Source organism: Colletotrichum costaricense (assembly GCF_030867565.1).
Source record: "Colletotrichum costaricense strain IMI 309622 chromosome Unknown Scaffold_1.1, whole genome shotgun sequence".
In the NCBI taxonomy this organism is placed as follows: Eukaryota; Fungi; Ascomycota; class Sordariomycetes; order Glomerellales; family Glomerellaceae; genus Colletotrichum; species Colletotrichum costaricense.
The window spans coordinates 3,489,274-3,510,822 of NW_026848230.1; the positions used below are offsets into that span (position 1 = coordinate 3,489,274).

The following is a 21,549-nucleotide window of genomic DNA, read 5'->3' on the forward strand; positions in this document are numbered from 1 at the left end:
GATAGGTAGGGACCAGATTGGCACGCTTAGCTAAGGTATGGAAGGTACCTTCGGATTCGCCTGTGTCAGAGGCAACATAAGTGTAACTGTGTGGGTGGAGGCAGGCCCTCCTCCCTCATTGCCACACTCTGATCAGTGGTGGATTGTTTTGCTCGTAGGTACCGAAGAGGCAGTTCAGGGCAGGCTGCGATCCGCAGCCCGCAATTCGCAAGCCGCAGGCCGCAAGCCGGCAAGAAGAGAAGTCTCCAGAACGATGCTTTGAGAGTGATACGGAAATATAATTGGTGGACTCGACCCAAAACAGTACGGAGTAGGTACGGAAGCAGAGGGAGCGTGCCCTCGCCCAGCTGTTTCACTGGCTCGGGAGAGCCTCCCACTGGAAGTTCCAAAAGTAATTAGTGGGTCATGCCGCCATGATAGACGGCGGGGTGGTGGGCGGATTGCGGGACACAGCTTCCACAGATACCTATTGGGCTGGCACAGTGGAAACCTGGCGGTCCATAATTCCTCAAAGTTCGTGGGTTCTAGCCATGGCAGCCAGCGACAGCGAGAGCGACCGCCGGTAGTAGGTACCAACAGGTGCTAAGATAGTGCGCACCACCTTGAAGAACTTGAGGGAGACTCGTGCGATCCCCAAACGGAAGTCAGAGAAGGGACGTTCCATTGCATGCTCCTGACAAAAGCCTCCTGGCGGGTATTACCCCTATCTTTCCAAGAGCAAGTAATTACCTACTTACTTTTGGTACCTTGTTATCGAGGAAGAGAAGCAATCATGTCTCGCACCAACTTCTATCCCTACTTACCGTGCCTACTTCATTGCCCATCGACCGTAGCGTTTTTAACCACCAATTGGCCCTATTGAATGTGAGAGGCGCTCTCCTCTGCCTTTGAATGTTTCCCACTCCACTGTTGGCTCGCCCCAGCCTCATTGCTCTCGTCAGATAGATAAGCGTGTCTCGAGGCCGCAGGTCAGTGTCACTTGGGAAAAGAGGATTACCTTGCATCGGCTGGACTGGTTGGTGGTCCGTCCCGCTCATGGACTGGAGAGGAAACACGGGAGCCACGGAACGGAAACACGCCTGGCGCGACGTCCCAGTATACCTAGGCGGCGCCCGTGTGCCCATATGCCCGTGTCGTGTTCAGGGGATTTCCTTTTCCCATCATCCCCATCCACATTTGCCACATGTATGAAGTGAACTGTGAATACAACTATCAGAAACTTGACAGACTGCACGACTGTTTCTGCCGCAAATTACCATACCTCAGATTCAGAGGACAGGACGGCATTCGGGTCCGACTCAACTGTAATTGATTAGGTATATTCCCGTCACCTTCCTTCCGTCCATCCATTTAAAGCCTCAATATCAGTGTCGCGTGTCGTATCCTGATGCCCGACTCCTCACTCATGAGTCCTGACTCCTCCCTACGCTCCCTTCTCCTTAGCCTTTCTTCCATAGTGCTCGCAATCTCGCCCGAGGCAAATGAATGGGGCTCCCACCCCTGAACCCGTCCCGGAATGAGCTCAACGGCCGCTGCCCTTCAGCACCTCATCTGGATTGAGATTTACCATTCTGGATGTTTTGTAGTACCGCCTCATTTCTGCTTCACCCTCGGCAGTCCGCAGTCCGCAATTCACGGTCCACCTCTCACAGTCCAGGACTCACAAAGTACTTCTGCGACAGGGAGGTCAGCTACGTAGTAAGCAGACAGTGATATGACTTGCGGTACCTTACCTTTCAAACCTCTACCTTAGTTGCCCCCTCGTGCCTTCTTCAGCTATTCCACATACCTAGTCGAATTCACCCACTGCATTCCTAAGTCAAACCAAGTGTCAACATTGGCTGACAGCTGACATGCGACAACCTGTAAGCTTAGCTTGGCATGGGAAAGGCAGCCTGAAAGGTTGCTATGCGTGAGTTTAATACGCACTTGAGTACACACTTACCTACAACACCTTACCTCAAGCACACGACGCCCGCACATGGAGCACATACGCGTTCAGCCATTGCGCCGCCGCCGCTGCTGCTAAAGTTAGCCACCCGTTGCTCCCCGGCAGAAGCAGCTATCCAACACGCCAGTCTCCCTCCTCACTTGTGGGCTCAGTCCGTGGACGTGGTGGGTGGTATCTGGAGGTCCTAACCTCAGCCACTCGGGTCCTAGGGAAGTTACTCGTTGGACTCCATTAGTATTACGGTAGGAGGGGGGCAATGGGGGGCCACGGGCCTTGGGGGCTGAACCTCAACTCCAACTTCCAAATCTCTGACCAATGCCCACCAGGTCGACGCGTTTATTATTAGATCCGATTCGAGAGATGATTCTCGTAGGAGTAGGTACCTTTCGGATGATGACTGGGAACTAACTAGGCAAGCAAGCCTCAAAATGGCGGCATCCTGGCTCTCCTCCTGAGTTGGAACTCGGTGCCACAACGACGCCCCGACTCAGATAGGATTGAATTGATTACGTTGGGTACGGAGCACATACGGACGGCTGATCTTGAGTCACAAAAGAGTTCCGTCATGTACACCTGGCACGGGGAACTGGGCTGAAGGCTCTCTGGCCACCCATGAAACGTTCCGGTTGGTTGGGTCCAGCAATGTGGGTTGCGGCTTGCGAATTTCATCGCCATCTCTTACCCGTACTACAGCCAAGATTCGTGTCCTGTTATGCTTTTCTTCATCCGCCGCTTCACAGGGAGAGCTTTCTCAGCAAGGGAGTCTAAAGGCATCTAATGTCGCGCGTCTTGTCTCTTGTCAGTGGAGCCTATATGCCTGCCGTCGTTTCCTGGAGAGGGGTCCTCTCAACTCACTTCCTGTGGTGCTATTGGCTCGCCAGCTCACGTACCAAGATGCGCCAACCGCCCTTACGGAGTACATACTATGGTGCCACCGAGCCACACTTTACCACAATCCCTGGCTTCCCGAGGCGATCCAGGGGTAGAGAATGCCGCAGATCCGTAGCACTGGCCATCTAATGAGACTCAGGGTTCCAGAACGCGACTCGTTTACGAGTACCTCTATGTATTGCCCCGAAAGTGTAAACGGCCTCGAAGCTCCAACCTACCCGGATGGTCCGATCCAAATTAATGAGTTAGCGGATTAGACTCTAGGCAGTTCGCAACTCAGAGGCACTTACTCGTCGCACTACCTGGCACGTCGTGCATCCTCGCTCTCCACGCATTGTCTACTTTGTGTCACGACAAGTTGTCCTCGGGCCGGTCTCTGCTGGTAGACCTCACCTGTCAGCAGTCTTCAGATGCTTTGCTGGATGAGTACAAGTCTGGGGGGACCGTTGCTTTTGACCTGACAGCAGATGAATGGTGTGTGTAGTTTGAATCTTGCAACATAGTGTGAGACCCCTACTCAGTATTCAACCTTCGACAGTCGAAGACATTAAACCCTATCACGTCCTCCCAAGCTTTCCCGGGTGATCCAGCAACTACTCCGTATGTGCCTAAGTGCACGAGCTTGGCTCAAGGTTATTCTGATGACAGTGGACAAGCCTCAAAAGTCGCCGCCTGCCCATTGTCGTTGACTCGCTGCACGAATGTATCGGCCCGCCCGCAATTTACTGAGTCTTTGTGGTCTTGCTTCATTACAATCTTGTTGTCGCTATCGATGGCCTCAGATTGCATATTCATCTATCAAAACGTTGTGGCTCAAATGTTCCCTGATTGATACAGGAGCTCTCGCAGGGGAGGGGGGGGGCGATGCCGCTTCAACTCCTCTGAGAGCAGCGTTCACAATCTCGACCTATCTGACCCATAGCCAAAGTCGAACAAAGAAAGAATATACAGGAACGGAGCTGTAACTCTACGGATGTTTTTGTTTCGTTATAGCTCAGTGTCACACGACCATATTAAACCAGACTGGATGTACACGGAGCTCTTAGGTTCCACAGACTTGCCACTAAACTTGATCAGTGCTGGGAATCCAGCTTGAGCTTTGACTGCCTATGTCGGAGTGAATGCTTGATCTGGGCCTACGAGTTCGTGACAAGGACTGAGCAATCTGCTTAAACCTTCACATCTACAAAGAGTTGAATACCTAGAAGAAATCAAGCGATACGAAAGAGGCATCTTCCGGAGTTACTGGCCGTGTGCTGGAACAACACGACGAGCAAGCTGGGACTTATGGACATGAATAGTCGGCTACCAAGGTTACGACCGGCAGGTAACCTTGTCATTGCACCCTCAGCCTACATGAAGACTCCGGGCAATGAGTGCACCCGATGCCGATGTCTCCGTCCACCACAACCGACTCGCCTCCGTCAAAACTGTTGTTTGAATATTACACCACAGGGTCCCAGTTGCCATGAGCTCCCTTTACGATCCCATCGATCTCTGAAGTCACCCATCCTCCGTAAAAGTCGCCCGGCTGTGGCTGAACTGCCTCGTCGTCGACGAAGCAACTCCACGGGTCAGCATAAAATGATAAGTAGCCCTTAATCGCCTCGAACCCGGGTGTTGGTGATTCGTAAGACCAGATTCGATTAGAGATCACCTCAGGCAATGTCCCAGACGACGGTTTAGGAGCCGTGATTGTATAATACGTAGCTCCACCTTTCCACTCGCAGTACGTGCTTCGACGGGTCGGGGTAAGCGGTACCTTCAAAGCCGCTGGTGGTAAATAGTACGCTGTTATTTGTGTCAATTGGATCACTGCTACACATTCTGACACTTATACAGGTCGGGTTTGTGACGAACTTGGGGGGTGATGTGTCTCTAGAACCCAATAGGCATCTCGAGTTTCCGCAATCACTAAGCCGTTCCACACAATTCGTAAGTGACGAGATATCTTCTCTAACAGAGGTGGCCGCGGGAATGTTTGCACATTCATTCTCGCTCGCGTAGCCATTCTGTTTCGCGATACGAATTTTTGATGAGGAGGAGCCGAATGATGAAATTGTGTAATCAAATCCTATTGCACCCTGGGAGTTCGTTTGAGGGGTAATAATACCCTGATAACACAGGATTCCTACAATCCGAGAGGCGGGGCATTTGACCTTCCAGTGAGTCGTGACATCTTGGACTTCGGGACATCAAAGGGCCGGCCACGAGGTTAACATCAGGTAAACTATGTCTGTACTGATGTCTGGTACCGGTATTGACGACGACTTACGACCTGGCTTTTCGCAGTTGGGATAAGGTAGGCCACATGGCGCATGTGGCGGGGAGAATGTGGCTGGTAGGGCGGTGCACTACCGGTCCCCATTGCGTCATCAGCGAGCGTAAGCCAGCCGGTCACACCTGGGCTGATTGTCGGGGTCCGAATATGGGTTGGTCAAAGGCAGCGTATACAGGTGACGCCTGGGGGTCCGGCTCTACTGCTTGATGTCTGGCTATCCTTTACACTACAAACACTTGCTGTCACTTTTGCACAACATCACCCAAGCCTCGCTACGCACCTTCAGACATACGCATCCAAACAAAGAACCCCCCGAAACCATCGAAATACCGCTTGTCATACGCTTCCGACCGCCCGCCGACTCAAGATAACCCCTCACTAGAGACCCCGCCGCTACGTTTGTCTCCGACTTCAGACCCGATAGGCAAATAGTCACGATGTCGAACCGCGCACTTGCTCGCGACATGCAGGTCGAATTCCAGGCACGAGTATGTCGAGATGTCCGCCCAAGTTCCAGACTTATTCCACCTGCGCAAGCTTGGGATACTCGCGGATCCTCGCGACACCTGTAAACTAACCGGCACTCAGTTCCAAGCGAAGCAAGCCCGGAGAGAAGCGCAAAAGGCCGCTAAACAAGACCCTATATTGAAGAAGCAGATTCAAGATGTATGTTGTCGAATGATGAAAGCATCCGAACCTGCTGACACCGAATCGCACAGCTGCTCAAGAAGGGGGAGACGGCAAAAGCCTACCAAAAGGCCAAAATGCTTCTGTCCAAGCAGGCCTTGGCTCAACAGATGGACCAGATGGCTGACATGGCTGAGCTCTCTGCCGCGCAAATTCAAGCCAATAATTCCATGAATCGCATGACGCACATGATGGGTCAATCATCTCGTACTATGTCTGTGGCACAGAAGAACATGAACCCCGAGAAGGTATGTCACCGAGCCGTGAGCTATGAAATTTGTTGTCGTGACTTGTCTTCCTAATTGCCTGCTACCAGACCCTCGTCACACTCGAGCAATTCAAGCAACAGAACGAAGAGTATGCAGTTTCAAACGGCATCTATCAGGACGCCATCTCGCAGACTACCAGTGCACAAGTGTCTGATGATGCTGTACACGAGCTGCTGGGCAAGCTGGCCGATGACGCTGGAGTGCAGCTCAATGCTGAACTCAACAGTGCGGCACCGGCTAAGGAAGAGCTTGTGTCTGCCGAGCCTACTGCAGAGGAGGAAGATGCGTTGCAGCAGCGACTACGTGCGCTGAGGGCTTGAGTTTAGGGTGGAATAGCGTTGATTTGAGCATGGTGGGATGGCTTCACTCGTTTGGCACATAGGGAACTAGGCGTTATACCGGGCGTGGGCACGCGCACAACACATTTCGTATTGGGAAGAGTAACAGGTCTTGAACGAACCTCTGGCGCAAAGTCAAATTTCGAAACGAAAGTGAGGCGGCTGAAAAGATGACCACTTTGTTTAATTCCTAAGGTAAACTAAACTAAACTGGACCAGCTCCCATCAACCTCGAGCGAAAAACCAAGCGTGTGCTTGCTGCTCACATGCAAAACAAGGTCTACATATACAGACTGGCAACTGCCGTGATATCGCGCTTGATCATCTCTTGAGCTGTCTGCATCTTCTGGTATAATTCCGGGTCTCCAATGATGCGAGCGGCGTTCTTGACCTCACGACATGTCTCGTCCAGACGCGTGATAGTCCGCACAATAGTTCCTTCCAGGACATCGGTCAGATCAGTAATGTTCTTGAAGCTCATACCTCGCGCCCATTCGTAAACAACTTCCATCAGACCGAAGCGAGGCCGAGAAATAAAGTCATTCGAATCATCTGCAGACTGTATAACTTGGTGCAGCGTCTGGACTTCGTTGACCTTCTCGCTGATAGCAATGATGGTATCTTTGCCACGCTCGAGGTTGCCCGTAAGATTTGGTTGTGTGTCCGTCTTTTCCTGGAAAACAAACGCCGAAAGCAAGGCAGCGATTTCGGCTGGTTCATAGTCGGCGAGCACATTGTCCAAGATCAACTCTGTCAAAACGAGTTCATCGCCCGAGTGAATTTCGCAGGCAACCTTTCCCTTCAGCAGTATCCTGGCGCTTTCGTCAATGAATTGGAGCTGTTTAAGCACTTGGATGCGCTGTTCGTAGTCTGGCAGAAGTTGTAGGTTCTGGTCTGAGAGGGATTGCCGGAGCTGAGAGATGTGTTCCTTGATAAGCCACTGATCATGGCACATGGCAAACTATAATCAATGTCAGCGATTGAATTTCCTCTCAAGTCGGCCATAACTCAACTTACATGCTTCAAGAATTGAGGACAAGAAAGAGCAGGCGAGGATGAGGCAACGCCTTCTGCATCCTTTCTCTTCTTCATCACCTCTTGAAATGAGAGGTTCTTTATCTTGGAGAGGTCCATCTCGTCCCAAAGATCATCCCACGACCGGCACAGCGCATGGAGTCTGTCCTTTGCCTTTGCGTACTTCTCCCCGCCCTGGAAAATTTCTGGCACAATGCCCTTGGTGACGTACCTCGTCAAACATTCAACATCACTCAGAGGGACCTGCAGGGTCTTAATCCGCATGTGCTTCTTCGCCTGCGGTAGCGGTGTCAAGTACTTGCGGAAGGCCGGGATGAACGGCAGAAGGTCTGTCGAATCACGGGTCTCCCTCATGAGCCTGATCTCGCAAACATGTAAAGTAGGTCCACCTTGCCCCTTGTCACTTGCGCCGTCCGACAGCAAGATGCCGGGTGTGCGAATACCGTCCCTGTTGTAAACGATCAAGCGGGCCTGGCTGAACATCTTGCGACCGATGGGAATACCCATGAGAGACTTGTAAACTTCCCCGGTGAGTTGCTTGTAGTCCTCTGACGCTTGGTGGCACTCGTCCATAGACACGTCGCATACGCTACATGAGTCTCGTTTGATCTTGGCTAAGTCGGCCTCCGAAATCTTAACTGCTTTCTCATGCTCAGGTAGCAGCTGCTGGGTAGCATGTTCCGAGAAGCTACGCTTGATCATCTCTTCAATCTTGAGAGCCTCGACTCGGAGTAGGTTAAGAATCATGTTGTAAGTGAGACGAAACTGGGATCTGAGCTTCGACGGCTCTCCTAGAATCATTTTCTGAAGGTCGGCAACGGGAGGAGCTTCGTCCCCGCCCGGCGGAACGACGATAACCGAGCCGACTGTGTCCAAGCCACGGCGACCTGCTCGGCCAGCCATCTGTGTATATTCGCCAGGAAGCAGATTTCTGAAGGAATGGCCGTCGTGTTTACGGTATCCGGAGAAAACGACTGTTCTAGTCGGTAGATTGAGTCCCATGGCGAAAGTCTCCGTGGCGAAAAGTACCTTGACAAGTGTTTGGGCAAAGAGTATCTCGACAATCTCTTTGACGATTGGCAACAGCCCTCCATGATGAACCGCAATACCTCGGGACAGAAGCTCACGGAGTCTGATAATCTGTGGCAGAGCCCGATCCTCGGGCTTAAGTCTGGCAACGGACTTCTCGATAGTCATGTGAATGGCACTCTTCTCAGTCGCTGTGCAGAAGTCCTGGTTACTGAGTGCATCGGCATTTTCCTCGCACCGCTTCTTTGAGAAGACAAATATGCAAGAAGGCAGAAGGTTCGACTTCTTGAGGAACTGAACCAGATGAACCCAGAGGTTCTTGTCTTGGGCTGCAGAGGTAAACCCACCCTGACGACCTGTTCGTCCCATGTGACCCGGGTTGTGATTAGCGCGCGGCGCTCCACCACGGCCTCTTTGCTGAGGACCGCCGCCACGCTGACCCCCTCGCTGCCCGCCGCGCTGGGATCCTCCTCTCTGGCCACCTCTCTGACCACCACCGCCGCGGGGCGCGTTAACGGGCTCGGGGGCCTTGGTCCTCTCTTTGCCCTGAATCGCCGAATTGGCCTCCTTCCAACCCTTCTCGATGAATTTCTTGTCGGAGTCAACGATTTTGTGGATGTTCTTGCCAGCCCACAAGTAGTGTTCCAATGGGATAGGTCGCTTTGGTGTTGAGATGACGTAGATATCCTTTTGTTTAGTGCGTCCAACCCAGGAGGCAAACTCATAGGTATTGGGAACCGTTGCCGAGAGAAGGATGAGTGTTACATGTTCGGGAAGCATGATGATGACTTCTTCCCAAACGACGCCGCGCTCAAAATCGTTGACGTAGTGTACCTCGTCAAAAATGACGAACTCGACGTCTCGGATGAGATCGGCTCCACGGTAGAGCATGCTTCTTAGAATCTCCGTTGTCATAATCAGGCAACTGGCCTCCGGATTGATTTGAACGTCACCCGTCAGGATGCCGACCTCGTCGAATGTTTGACGGAAATCTCGGAACTTCTGGTTGCTCAGGGCCTTGATTGGGGACGTATATATAGCCTTGGTCATGTGCTTCGTTGCGAGGGCAATGGCGTATTCGGCAACAACGGTTTTACCGGCTGATGTGTGTGCGGCGACGAAGACAGAATCACCGCTCTCGAGATGATAAATGGCTTCCTTCTGGAAAGTATCGAGCTCAAAGGGCCAATCTCTTGCCATATCGGGCACCAATTCTCTGAAGTTGGTGATGTCCCTGTTAATATCAACCATGTGAGCCCACTCTCGGCCGGCCTTCCTTGCACTCGATGCGGCCAAGGCACCATGAGGTTCGAGAGCGGGGAACTCGACAGGCAGAATAGCGTCGATATCCTCGCTATCTTCTTCGTCCTCGGACTCAATCTCATTCAGCTTATCGCCATTTGTCTGCGCTTCGCCGTCTGCTTCGTCGGTCCCTGGGGGTTGTTCTGGTTCTTGGCCCAGCTCTTGCTCAATCGCCCTGGCTTCGTCCTCATCTGGCTTCTTTTGATCGATATTGAATCCTCTACTCAGTCCAGGCGCAATCTCAAGTAGCCCGCCTTCGGTACCAAGCTTAATAACCCGCTCCAGCTTGTTATTTGATGCAGCTGTAGCCTCTTCGCCTCCAGACCGGTGAACCTGGTCCTCGAGTGCGGCGGTTGCCTCGATTCCATCAAGACCACCAGGTGCGAAGGGGAAAAATCCGGCAGCTCCACGGACGAAATCAGCCCTATTGGCGGGCTTGCGAAGAAATGAGGTCGAATTCTTGGCGGTAGCGCTGTTGGCAGGCACGGTAACGTTTCGGTAGCCACTCACTCTGCCCTCAAGACCGTGCCGTTCAAAGCGAGTCACAGTCCTGGTTTGAGGATTGCCAATTTTGAAAAGTTCCGTATAATCCACGGGGCAATCCCAGCGCCTAGGAGAAATCAGCTAATGAATATGGAAGGCAGAATTTGTTGGCGTCTGAAGGGCATACTGCTGCAGGCCATTGAGCCATTCAGGTGAGAATTTCATGCATGGCATGAGAAAGTCAGTCTCCAGACTCGTCTTCAGCTCTGAAGTATCTTGCTTGATGCGCTTGCTGGGCCGTTGCTGAAATAAGATGTCATCAATGTTGGAGTCGGGAAGGTCCTCGAGATGGAGACCTTGAATGGCCGTAGCCAGGTCGGAAGCCATCTTGACGACGATCTGCGGCGGGGGCTGCGTAACGTTGTCGAAAGAATGAGCCGAGACGAACGCCAGATGAGATGAGACGATAAGATTGGCTCTTAGCCTACCTTATCATTGACAAAGGCCAAGTGCTGGTATACCTTGGGGTAGGTATGGGAGGAAGAAGGGACTTGATGTGGGATGAAGTTAGGCGGTACGGTACCTTACCCATAGGCGAGACTGCAGTGGTCACTGATGACGCTGTGCGGGGTGGCCGCACTGTAACCTGACACCTCAGGTACCTCCATTTGTGTGCCCCTCCTACCTCTCCTTCCCTTAGGTAAGGCAAAATATTTGAGCACCTGAGGTGAAAGGCCGCATGTTTACATACCTTAGTTGGGGAAATCACAAAATAGCCATGATTCTAAGGGAAGGCTTTTGGGTAACCTTCGCTCGAGATGGGCAGCTTTGATGGATGACTTTCAGTCAAGATCGCACATGGAGGAGTCTCTGCCATAAAGCGGTTACGACTTCCATATTAGTTATCATCGGGCTCCTGGGGTTTTTGTGACAAATTATTTCATCACTGAGTGGCTTCAGGCCATAGATGGCGCACATAGATGGTATCCTCATTTCCCCAGTCCCTGGGCTCTGAACCTATTTTGCCCAGGGATATTTTGTTTCGTCACTCTGACATTCATCGGCCGCCCCAGCCATGACAACGTTGAACTCCGTAATGGCGAAGGGCTCACTACTTTATGCCATAGCGCATGGATCATCGCATACAGTTGTAATCCCAGGGTATGAGACGTATATATGACAACTAAGCAACATACAAGTACAAGCTTCTTCCCCAAGTCTATCGAGCTCCAAGGGCCATTATAGATCAGCTTCCACCTCGGAAGCCACAAAGAGGCAGCTTGCCCAGGCCTGTACTCTCTCGTCCACAACACGCAACTCTCTTACAGACGCAGCATCTTGGCGACGTAGTTCTCAATGATCTGCTCAGTAGGGAAAGCCATCTCTTCCAGGCCGGCCGCGTAAGGGGTAGGGACGTCGGCACCAGTGACCCTCTGGGCGGGCGCATCAAGGTAGTCAAAGGCGTACTCCATCGTCACAGCCAGGATTTCTGAGCCGACACCGTAGGCAGGGAATCCAGACTCAACGGAAAGCAGGCGGTGGGTCTTCTTGACAGACTGAACAATGGTCTCGACGTCCAAGGGCTTGACGGAGCGCAGGTTGATAACCTCGACATCGACGCCGTAGTTCTTCTTCAAGTTCTCAGCAGCAACCAGAGCCTGGCCGACGCATCGGGAGAGCGTGACAATGGTCAAGTCCTTGCCGGAGCGCTCGATCTTGGCCTTGCCGAAGGGAATAACGAAGTCATCCTTCTGGGCAGCCTCCGACATGGGGAAAGTCTGGCCGTACATGAGCTCGTTCTCGAGAACGACGACGGGGTTGGGATCGCGGATGGCCGCCTTGAGCAGACCCTTGGCGTCCTCGGCACTCCAAGGGGAGACGACCTTCAGACCAGGAATGCTGCCGTACCAGGCTGAGTAGTCCTGAGAGTGCTGCGCAGCAACACCAGAGGCGAAGCCATTGGGGCCGCGGAAAGTGATGTTACAGGGCTGGATGCCACCGGACATGTAGAGGGTCTTAGCGGCGGAGTTGACGATCTGATCGATGGCTTGCATGGCGAAGTTGAAGGTCATGAACTCGCACTGGAGGAAACACAAGAGTCAGTCACAGGCCACCGAAACCTTGATTCCATAAGTTCGAGCTAGAGAGTTGTTGCTCGGATATTTGAATAGCCAAATTCAAAGTCCATGGACCTTATCGACTTGCCGGGGAAGCAACTTACCACAGGGTGCAGTCCGCTGAGGGCAGCGCCAACGGCGAGACCACAGAAACCGCTCTCGGTGATGGGTGTATCAATGACACGCTTATCGCCGAACCGGTCCAGAAGACCCTTTGTGACCTTATATGCGCCGTTGTACTGAGCGACCTCCTCACCCAGAACGAAGACCTTGTCATTGGCCTCAAGCTCCTCGGCGAGGGCCTCGTTGAGGGCCTCTCGGACAGTGTAGTCCTTGGTTCCCTTTGCGTCGGCATATGTCCGTGACTGGATGGTGAAAGCAGCAGGCCGGCTAACGAATTGAGAGATGGGGGAGGTGCGGAGGGAGGCAGCTCTGGCAGAGGACGCCAGGCGTGCTGCGGGACGGAGGAATCGGGACATCGCGAATATTGGTCTTAGGAGGATTGGATGGTAGAAAAGACGCACAGGTCGCAACGCGAAAGAAGCTAGTTATCCCAAGAGAATCTGGATAATGAGGAGACGAGGAGAAAAATGTCGTGGATGGACAAGACGTGACCTCGGGGTGGTGGGGTTGACGATGGCCAACGACGAGAATTGGACGTCGAAGTGAGAGGGATGAGAAAGTCGACGGGGAGCTCTCGAGGGATTTCGCAGCCTTTTTTTTTTTTGCTCAGCTCTAGGTATGGGCGTTGAGTCCGTTGAATTGCGGCGAGCTGCCAGACAACAGCGTTGGGGAGGTCCCGGGCGGGGAGCTAGCCCTATTCAGTATTAGCGGTGTTCTCGAGCATTAGATAATCGGGGGTAACTTTTCTGAGCCAATCACGCTGTATTTCAACGATTAGTCCCCATCCAAATTGCGCCCAAACCCAGGTCCGATTTAATCCCGATAAGCTCCGCTGGCTTCCTAAGGACTCCCTTCCATAAATTTTCTGCGTTAATACGGATACTCTTGGCATTACTCCTGGCTAGCCCAGCTAACGGGAGTGTTTGCATCGGCCTTTCTAAGTACTCCTTTGTCGGCGTCGGGCTTAAGCTCCCCCTCGAGGGACGGCCGGACACGGATCTCCATAAGCTTCCTACTCAGCAAACGCTTTCTGCGCACCATGCGCCCGGTGCCACCCGCTTCCATCCGAACGGCGAGCCACTTAGGTCCGAGCGAGAATCAACGAAAAGGGACTCGATGAGGTGGTCTGGGCAATAGGTATGCATGTTCCACAGAAAGTCTTTGAGCAATACCCAGAACTGTGATGGTGATCATGTGCACAGCTGACACCATCATCCGCAACCCTCGTTCATGGCTGTTAGGAATAAAAAGGTTCGAGCAGTGTCTTTCTTATGTGGCCTGCCGTAATGGGCTCTGGATCATTCGTTAAACTTGCTATTTATCGTATGTACTGCCTTGCAGGATAGCCCAAGTCTCCTTATCCATAATCTCAGCCGGTACACAATAGCTACCTACGGCACGCAACCTGCTGCAATATTTGACCCGCTTCCATAGATGGTGAGCTGAGAAGCGATGGGGGCTACATGGACAAACAATAGTCTGCCATAAGCATGTGCATGTGGAACTCTCGTCTTGGACTCACGTCTATGTGACATTGTGTAGTAGCCAGTCACTTTTGCCAGCTTATCGGCCAGCGTATTTTCCTCTGGAAAAACTCTCACCCACATTTCCTAACTTCCTATCTATCATGGCCAACCGTGAATTGTCGTTAAAACCGTCTGGCTGCAGTTGCCTAATTACAATTATAGTACTGGTGTAACACTCGTACATCGAGTAGAAAAATTCATAGCCTCTAATCTTTTTCCGTTGGTGTCCGTCTATGCCGTCATCTCTGCATCCAAGGCGTACAAAAGTGACGCCTAGTTGGCGGGCTTCTTTCCGACCATCAAGTACATAGGTGTGAACAAGTGCTCTTTGCCACCAGCAACAAGGCAGTCGCCAGCCCATGCCAGACTGTCGGCCGTCTTCTTCGTACCGGCAGGGGCAATCTTGAGAGCCTCGAGTCCACCAACTACATTGTGCATGAGGAATCGTCCCACCTTGGTCATACGAACAATAGTGAAAATGTCAAAGACGGACTGGATGTACTTGAGCTCTCCCGACAGGGGCCAGTACCATGGCATGGGGTCGGGCCTGTCAGCAAGATCCTCGTGGTGGAGCATCTCGAATCCGGCAGTCTTCATGGCGGCCAGACCCTCAGAGACCTTACACATGTTGGAAATACCATCGCCCTGCTCGATGCCCAAGCGGATTTCACGGTGGGCCAGGTTGTCGTTGTCGTACTCGTCCGTCATCAACCACTCATAAACACCAAAGACGCCACCGGGCTTCAAAACACGGAAGATCTCGCTGTAAATACCCTCCAGACTGGGTGCGTGGACGGTGGCCTCGATGGCGTAGACGGCATCGAAGGAGTTATCGGGGAAAGACATTTGCTGCAAGATCAACGTTAATCATTTGAATATGGATCTGATCACTATAACAACCACGTACCATGAAGTCTCCCTTGACGAACTCAAGCTGCTTCGACAGGCCCTCCTTCGCAGCGTAGTGAGTAGCTCTATCGATTTGGTAGTCGTTGTTGTTCAGACCGGTGACGTGGCAGCCAGTGAACTTTGCGATTTCGCGCGCAGGTCCGCCAACACCACATCCGACGTCAAGCACCTTCATACCCTCCTTGATTCCGATCTGGTGGGCAAGGTAGTGCTCATGACGGGCAATCGCCTGATAAAAGGGCTCGCCGTGGGAGAAACGGCAGAAGTGGAAGGACTGGCCCCAACCATACTCGTACAGGTCGGTCGCCAGGTTGTAGTAGCTATAAACCCAGAATTAGCTAGTGTTTGTACAGGAGGGGGGGGGGGGGGGCGCCGCGTACTGTCTGGTCAAGGTCGCATATTCAGCTGTACGAGCCTATGTCAAGCAAAGGTCAGCATCCGTGACAAGTAAAGATAGGTTCAAGGCTAGGAAAAGGTCGAGTTGCATACTGCGCGCTCCTCGGGAGTTTCGTCCTTTGCCGCCTTGTTGTCCCAGTGCTTGAAGTACTCATCGACGGCAGCCTGCTTCGCATCACGGCCTTTGCTGAACATGGCGGCAAGACCACCAGTGGCCTGAGCACTTGTACCGTGCAGTGCCTTATTGAATTGAGCATCGCGAGCATGGTCCTCGCGCTCGAGGTTAGAGGCTGTTGAAGTAACCATTGTGTTGAGTAGTGAATAGACAACGTGTAGGAAAGTTGTTTGCAGGAAGAGAAACTTGGTGGAGACCTGGAAGGCTGTAAAGTATTTGGTCTGAAGGGTGAAGGAGGTAAGGAAGGAAGGAAGGAGAAGGAATAAATTGAAAGCGCAGGACAACAAGATCGGTAAGGTATTAGGACGGGCAATCGGGTTGGTATTCGGGAGAGCGGGGGCGTAGGCTTTTTTCAGTAGTGACAAAGTATCAAGCGGAAAAAGGAGTCGAAGGGACGCGGCAACGGTCGAGATTGTCTCGTTTTGGCTGTGTCAAATTTCCAACATCCCCCTCTTAGTCCTCCCAGTCCACTGTTCCTGGGCGTTACAACAGCTAATGACAGGCCGTAGCACGGTAGTACCTGCCACCAGGCAAAGTCTGGTGCAATAAAATGAGATGAAAAACGCGAGGCCGGACTGTTGTCCAATGTCCATTTACCTGGTAGTGGTCGCAGGGATCTTCAGAGTTCAAATTGACAGAGACCTGGCCCCAGGGGTCCCATCTCTGGCAATTGTCCAATCGAGAGGCGCAAAGGGTTCGAGTACTTGCTTTGTTGAGCAGGCGGTGAGACGACGGCTGGGCGGGAAACATATGCATACCGGCCAGGGGCTATCCAATCCGAATACGAATTCGAACAGTTGGTAGTGATTTTTAGCTTATGGTTCTTCTACCTAGCACGATCTGATAGACTGCCACACTTTGCACACACGTCTTAGCCTCTGAGGCACCTTCCAGATTATTCCCTGATGTGGTTGGGCTTGAGTATCCGCCACCTACCTGGTTCTAGAGATACGCGGATATCCAGGTAGGCACCATCAATCAGTCTTGTCGACAGTCGATTCAGGGACTTGTTGATGCGTTCTACGGCTCAAGAGCATCTTCGGAGTTTTGGAGACGACCGTCTACCCTGGTTTCACAACCAGACCAGGAGGGCATCATCGATCGGGAACTTTCTCGGTCTCTGGTAATTCAAATATACACAGCACACACTATTCGTACTCGTGATGCCTTGAATCCAGGTTGTCCAGTCAAAACTCTATAACTGAAGTATCTTAAGGTACTGAATGAGCCTTACGTGCCCGAGGAATACTATGTAGATAAGATGTTCGGTGAATGGCCCAGCGAGTTTGCAAATGTGGCGGATATCACGTGAAGAGGCGGGACGTGGAGCACTGATAGCAGCTCGACGCCACACTTTTAGATACGCACTCCGTATCGGTACCTGGAGACTAGAGTGAGGAAATGTGGCGGGGAGTGGGTAGGTAGGCACCGTAATGAGTGAACCCTGCGCGGTCGGGCCCGCGCTCGACATTCATTCCTACGTAGTTTCGCGAGCGACATCAGGATTCTTCGCTCACCACACTGAAAAATCTCACGATCCGTATCATCGGCCACCTCACATCACGATCCGCACTCGTCGCAGAGCTCTGCGAACCCCGAGGCGCCATGCCACCACAAATCAAACAAGACCTGAATCGCTCAGGCTGGGAATCGACTGATTTCCCTTCTGTTTGCGAAAACTGTCTACCAGAGAATCCTTACGTCAAAATGTTGAAAGAAGATTATGGCTCCGAGTGCAAATTGGTATTGCTACCTTCCCCGCCACTCTATCTTCAACGTTCAGCATTCTGCTAACACTCCGTCGTAGTGTACGAGACCTTTCACTGTCTTCAGCTGGAGTGCTGACCGAGCCCACGGCCGAAAGAAGCGAACAAACATCTGCCTGACCTGCGCGCGGCTCAAAAACTGTTGCCAGGCATGCATGCTGGACCTTTCTTTTGGGCTGCCCATCGTGGTTCGCGATGCAGCCTTGAAGATGGTAGCCCCGGGGCCATCGTCCGACATCAACCGCGAATATTTTGCCCAAAATAACGAACTCGCCATTGAAGAAGGTCGCGCGGGAGTCGAAGAATACGAAAAAACGGACGAAAAGGCTAGAGAACTCCTGCGAAGATTGGCTGCAAGTAAACCGTACTTTCGAAAGGGCCGCGCCGTCGAGAATCCCGACGACGAGGGTCAGAAAGGCTCCGGTTCAAGCGGTGGACTAGGTGGCAACCCAGCCGTCGGCGCCGGTGTCGGTGGGCCAGGACCTATCCGAACCAGAGACTCGAGAGCTGCCGTAGCTCTAGGTGCGAGGCCGGGCAGGCCGAAGCAAGCTTTTCCAAGCGCTGCACAGTTGCCTCCTGGACCACAGGATTGGATGCCTCCGGCTGACAAGAATATCATGTCCCTCTTCATCACCGGGATCGAGGACGACCTTCCTGAGCACAAGATCCGAGATTTCTTCAAAACGCATGGCAGACTCAAAAGTCTGGTTTGCTCCCATATGTCACACTGCGCATTCGTCAACTACGAAACGAGAGAGGCGGCTGAGAAAGCTGCTGCATCATGTCAGGGTCGTGCCGTTATTGCAGGATGCCCGTTGCGAGTGCGATGGGGTGTCCCCAAAGCAATCGGGACGATGGACAAGGAGCAGCGTTCACAGATGCTCATGGACGCTCGACGAGGGCAGGCGAACGCGCGGGGAGCCGATGGCAGAGGTGTAAAGAGGCAGATTGCCGGTCGCTCGGATGTAGGAAACGCCGCTCACTCGCCAGCTGCACCAGTCGTTGCACCCCCGCCAGGCGCAGACGATGGCGCACAGTATGTTAGTCTACAGGGCGACTGAGATGTGAGGGACCAAGGAAACTCGGGTAGCATCTCAAGGGAGTTTAGGCGTCATTGATTTCATCAGGGTTTGACGACTGGAAATCGAGATGGAGTGGAAGGCTTCATACCAACTGCCTGGGTATCAAGGGTTTTGTTGTACATTTGTTTTGTTATACAATATTACAGGCATCTCTCATATGCCACACCTGCCTCGATGTCTTCCCTTCAACTGCAGCCACACCCGCCCATTGTTGCCGACCCGCCACCGGCCATCTTAATCGAGTCGTTGTCTCCACGTTCGGTGTCCTCATGAATGCGCAACTCTGCAGAGTCTTCGTCAGTATACTAGGCAGCACAGGTTATGGCCGTATATCAATGCCCGCAACTTACTGAAGACACGAGAATCATCCTGCTTTCCCTGAACTACATTTTCTCTTAGGATCTTAGCAATATCTTCAGCTTTCTGGATGGCGGAGCTGTAGGAAGGGTCTGTCGGCTTGAGTGTTGCTTGATCTCTAAAACCTTGCCGTATCTGCTGTTGCGCTGCTGTGAGGACTCGGTCATCGCCTGCGAAAGAAGAAACGTCAATAACAGATACTCAAACAAGCCAGAGAAATCCAAACCCTTGAATGCGATTCGCGCCGCGCGCCAGAGGTGTCGGTAAGCAGGCAGCGACATAGTAAAAGCAGTGAAGCTGTCGAGGAAAACAACAAGCTTAGGACAATGATGAGTTCGGGAGGAAGGTGCCTGACTGGTGCATATGTTTCGCAGAGAACAAAAAGTGATATTCTAAACATGAACCAGGTACCTTCATAGACATCGGCTCAGGCATTCGACACAAAAATGCTCCCGGCATCCGGAGAATCTTAGGGACACGCCCCCCCCCCCCCCTCCCTTTTTCCTAGCGCCACCCACACCTTCTCCAAAGAAAACTCTACCCCACGTTCCTGTAATTTTTTTTTCTTGAATTCAACGACGTCTTTGCTCTTCGAGACGCACAAGAATCGATTGCGATAAACCAATTTATTCGCATCTATCAGAATGGCTTCCGCCATTGTTGTTCCCCACGTTCTCCCGGTCGTTCCCGAGGGATGGTCCGCAGAGAAGGACTTCAAGACCGTCGGCAAGGTCTCTGCTGCCACTCAGCGAAGCCTTGAGCCTGTCGGCCCTCACTTCCTTGCCCACGCTCGCCGGGCCCGCCACAAGCGCACCTTCTCCGAGGATGATCGTATCCAGGCTCAAGAGGCTACTAAGAATGTCGAGAATGAAGACGATGGCGAAATTAGCGAGGCTGAGGACCCCATGATGCTTCAGCGCGATGCCAAGGATTGGAAGGTTAGTGACTGCCTCTCGTATACGAGATGTTACGTCTGTAGCGATCGACGACTGATTCCCGACTCCCATAGAACCAAGACCACTACCAGGTTCTGGGTCTGACCAAGTATCGCTGGAAGGCCACTGAGGATCAGATCAAGCGCGCCCACCGCAAGAAGGTTCTCAAGCACCACCCGGACAAGAAGGCCGCTGCTGGTATTGTCGATGACGACAACTTCTTCAAGTGCATCCAGAAGGCCACCGAGGTTCTTCTGGACCCCACCAAGCGTCAGCAGTACGACTCAGTCGACGAGAAGGCCGACGTCGATCCCCCCACCAAGAAGCAACTGGCCAAGGGTGGCAGCACATTCTACAAGCTCTGGAGCAACGTCTTCAAGGCTGAAGGTCGTTTCTCCAAAACCCAGCCGGTACCGACCTTTGGTGACGACAAGTCCTCCAAGGAGCACGTGGAGGAGTTCTACAACTTCTGGTATAACTTTGATAGTTGGAGAACTTTCGAGTATCTCGATGAGGATGTCCCCGACGACAACGAAAACCGCGATCAGAAGCGCCATACGGAACGCAAGAATGCTAACGCCCGCAAGAAGAAGAAGGCTGAGGACAACGCTCGTCTCCGCAAATTGCTTGACGACTGCTCGGCCAGCGACGAGCGCATCAAGCGTTTCAGACAAGAGGCCAACGCTGCCAAGAACAAGAAGAAGTTCGAAAAGGAGGCCGCCGAGAAGAAGGCCCTCGAGGAGGCTCAGGCCAAGAAGGAGGCCGAGGAGAAGGCTGCCAAGGAAGCAGAAGAGAAGGCTAAGGTCGACAGAGAGCAGTCGAAGAAGGCCAAGGAGGCGGCAAAGAACGCTGTCAAGAAGAACAAGCGTGTTCTCAAGGGTTCGGTCAAGGACGCCAACTACTTTGCCTCTGGCGAGCCCTCCGCTGCTACAATTGACTCTGTTCTCGGTGACGTCGAGCTCGTCCAGGGCCAGATCGACCCTGACGAGATTGCGGCTTTGGCTGGCAAGCTCAACGGCCTTAAGGTGGCTGATGAGATTAAGGGTGTCTGGAGCGAGGAGGTCAAGAGATTGGTCGGCGCTGGCAAGCTCAAGGATGGTGACGCCAAGTCTTTGACTCAGTAAAGGAGACTCTTGTTTTGATGAGCTCCGACACAGTTGTCCTGGTTTGGGCGTAGAACATGATTAGACGTAATAGAATAGATGATCGGATGTCGGATTTCAATATATGACTCCCCGGTTTCATTTTGAGATCCTATACAACTCAGTTCTTGTGAGTCGGACTGGCTCAGTCGAGATCTTTACTCGCAGCCTTCGGTCCAGTTGACTTTCAACTAGAGGTCTCCGATACAGGCTGTCATATCCTACCACATAGACATGGACTGGGCATTGTTTTTTATGGTTGAGGCGGTCCTTTGGCCAATTGTCGGAAGAAAATTCGGCCTTCTCAAGGAGGCTGCCACAAGGTAGGTCAGCAACCTTGTCTCGATCAGCGCATAGTACTGCCCCTCAACTACCAGACGCCGAATATGGGCCTCGCGTTCCAATGAAAGTATGTGGACTAACAAAAAGGTTACCTGTTTGCTCCTTCTTCTTTGTGCAGTGAGGCCACAGCATCCTAGAACTCTCGGAAGCCCCCGCCTCCCATGATGTTTGAGCTGGGAAAGACTAACAACGAGGCATCAGTTTGGAATTAGCCTTGGAGGCAGCAGAGAGATAGTGTACAGGTGAGTGGCACAATACTTTGCAGCTCCATAACCCATCCCATTGTTCATGTTCCTACTCCTACTACAGCTGCTACTGCTGCTACTGTTGTTGCTATTACTGCCATATCTTCTTGTATACATATGCCACACGGAATAAGCTTTAGAAAGCGTACTGTGGTAGTTATAGTAATA

The 21,549-nt window shown here is 52.4% G+C and overlaps 11 protein-coding genes across 11 annotated transcripts; 4 read left to right on the top strand and 7 right to left on the bottom strand.

Moving 5' to 3' along the window:
- Positions 1-508: 508 nt before the first annotated feature.
- Positions 509-824, bottom strand: CCOS01_01204 (uncharacterized protein; the record flags this gene model as incomplete). The annotated part of the gene is made up of 2 exons (XM_060449400.1): positions 509-673; positions 795-824. The coding sequence occupies 2 exons, from the start codon at positions 822-824 to the stop codon at positions 509-511; spliced, it is 195 nt and encodes a 64-aa protein (XP_060320838.1).
- Positions 825-2,728: 1,904 nt separating this feature from the next.
- CCOS01_01205 (uncharacterized protein) lies at positions 2,729-2,971 on the top strand (the record flags this gene model as incomplete). Its single annotated transcript, XM_060449401.1, has 1 exon — positions 2,729-2,971. The coding sequence occupies one exon, from the start codon at positions 2,729-2,731 to the stop codon at positions 2,969-2,971; it is 243 nt and encodes an 80-aa protein (XP_060320839.1).
- Positions 2,972-4,286: 1,315 nt separating this feature from the next.
- On the bottom strand, positions 4,287-4,853 carry CCOS01_01206 (uncharacterized protein; the record flags this gene model as incomplete). The annotated part of the gene is made up of 2 exons (XM_060449402.1): positions 4,287-4,633; positions 4,703-4,853. 2 exons carry the CDS (start codon positions 4,851-4,853, stop codon positions 4,287-4,289), a joined length of 498 nt encoding a protein of 165 aa, XP_060320840.1.
- Positions 4,854-5,560: 707 nt separating this feature from the next.
- CCOS01_01207 (Snf7 family protein) lies at positions 5,561-6,399 on the top strand (the record flags this gene model as incomplete). Its single annotated transcript, XM_060449403.1, has 4 exons — positions 5,561-5,611; positions 5,712-5,789; positions 5,843-6,058; positions 6,127-6,399. 4 exons carry the CDS (start codon positions 5,561-5,563, stop codon positions 6,397-6,399), a joined length of 618 nt encoding a protein of 205 aa, XP_060320841.1.
- Positions 6,400-6,697: 298 nt separating this feature from the next.
- CCOS01_01208 (DSHCT domain-containing protein) lies at positions 6,698-10,653 on the bottom strand (the record flags this gene model as incomplete). The annotated part of the gene is made up of 3 exons (XM_060449404.1): positions 6,698-7,378; positions 7,435-10,393; positions 10,454-10,653. 3 exons carry the CDS (start codon positions 10,651-10,653, stop codon positions 6,698-6,700), a joined length of 3,840 nt encoding a protein of 1,279 aa, XP_060320842.1.
- Positions 10,654-11,588: 935 nt separating this feature from the next.
- On the bottom strand, positions 11,589-12,862 carry CCOS01_01209 (transketolase; the record flags this gene model as incomplete). The annotated part of the gene is made up of 2 exons (XM_060449405.1): positions 11,589-12,347; positions 12,488-12,862. 2 exons carry the CDS (start codon positions 12,860-12,862, stop codon positions 11,589-11,591), a joined length of 1,134 nt encoding a protein of 377 aa, XP_060320843.1.
- A 535-nt stretch (positions 12,863-13,397) lies between these two features.
- On the bottom strand, positions 13,398-13,547 carry CCOS01_01210 (uncharacterized protein; the record flags this gene model as incomplete). Its single annotated transcript, XM_060449406.1, has 1 exon — positions 13,398-13,547. The coding sequence occupies one exon, from the start codon at positions 13,545-13,547 to the stop codon at positions 13,398-13,400; it is 150 nt and encodes a 49-aa protein (XP_060320844.1).
- Positions 13,548-14,305: 758 nt separating this feature from the next.
- CCOS01_01211 (uncharacterized protein) lies at positions 14,306-15,643 on the bottom strand (the record flags this gene model as incomplete). Its single annotated transcript, XM_060449407.1, has 4 exons — positions 14,306-14,881; positions 14,940-15,261; positions 15,322-15,356; positions 15,431-15,643. 4 exons carry the CDS (start codon positions 15,641-15,643, stop codon positions 14,306-14,308), a joined length of 1,146 nt encoding a protein of 381 aa, XP_060320845.1.
- A 1,576-nt stretch (positions 15,644-17,219) lies between these two features.
- On the top strand, positions 17,220-18,339 carry CCOS01_01212 (pre-mRNA-splicing factor slt-11; the record flags this gene model as incomplete). The annotated part of the gene is made up of 2 exons (XM_060449408.1): positions 17,220-17,255; positions 17,320-18,339. The coding sequence occupies 2 exons, from the start codon at positions 17,220-17,222 to the stop codon at positions 18,337-18,339; spliced, it is 1,056 nt and encodes a 351-aa protein (XP_060320846.1).
- Positions 18,340-18,545: 206 nt separating this feature from the next.
- Positions 18,546-18,998, bottom strand: CCOS01_01213 (uncharacterized protein; the record flags this gene model as incomplete). Its single annotated transcript, XM_060449409.1, has 3 exons — positions 18,546-18,643; positions 18,711-18,887; positions 18,944-18,998. The coding sequence occupies 3 exons, from the start codon at positions 18,996-18,998 to the stop codon at positions 18,546-18,548; spliced, it is 330 nt and encodes a 109-aa protein (XP_060320847.1).
- A 363-nt stretch (positions 18,999-19,361) lies between these two features.
- CCOS01_01214 (DnaJ domain-containing protein) lies at positions 19,362-20,776 on the top strand (the record flags this gene model as incomplete). The annotated part of the gene is made up of 2 exons (XM_060449410.1): positions 19,362-19,655; positions 19,727-20,776. 2 exons carry the CDS (start codon positions 19,362-19,364, stop codon positions 20,774-20,776), a joined length of 1,344 nt encoding a protein of 447 aa, XP_060320848.1.
- Between the last annotated feature and the right edge of the window lie 773 nt (positions 20,777-21,549).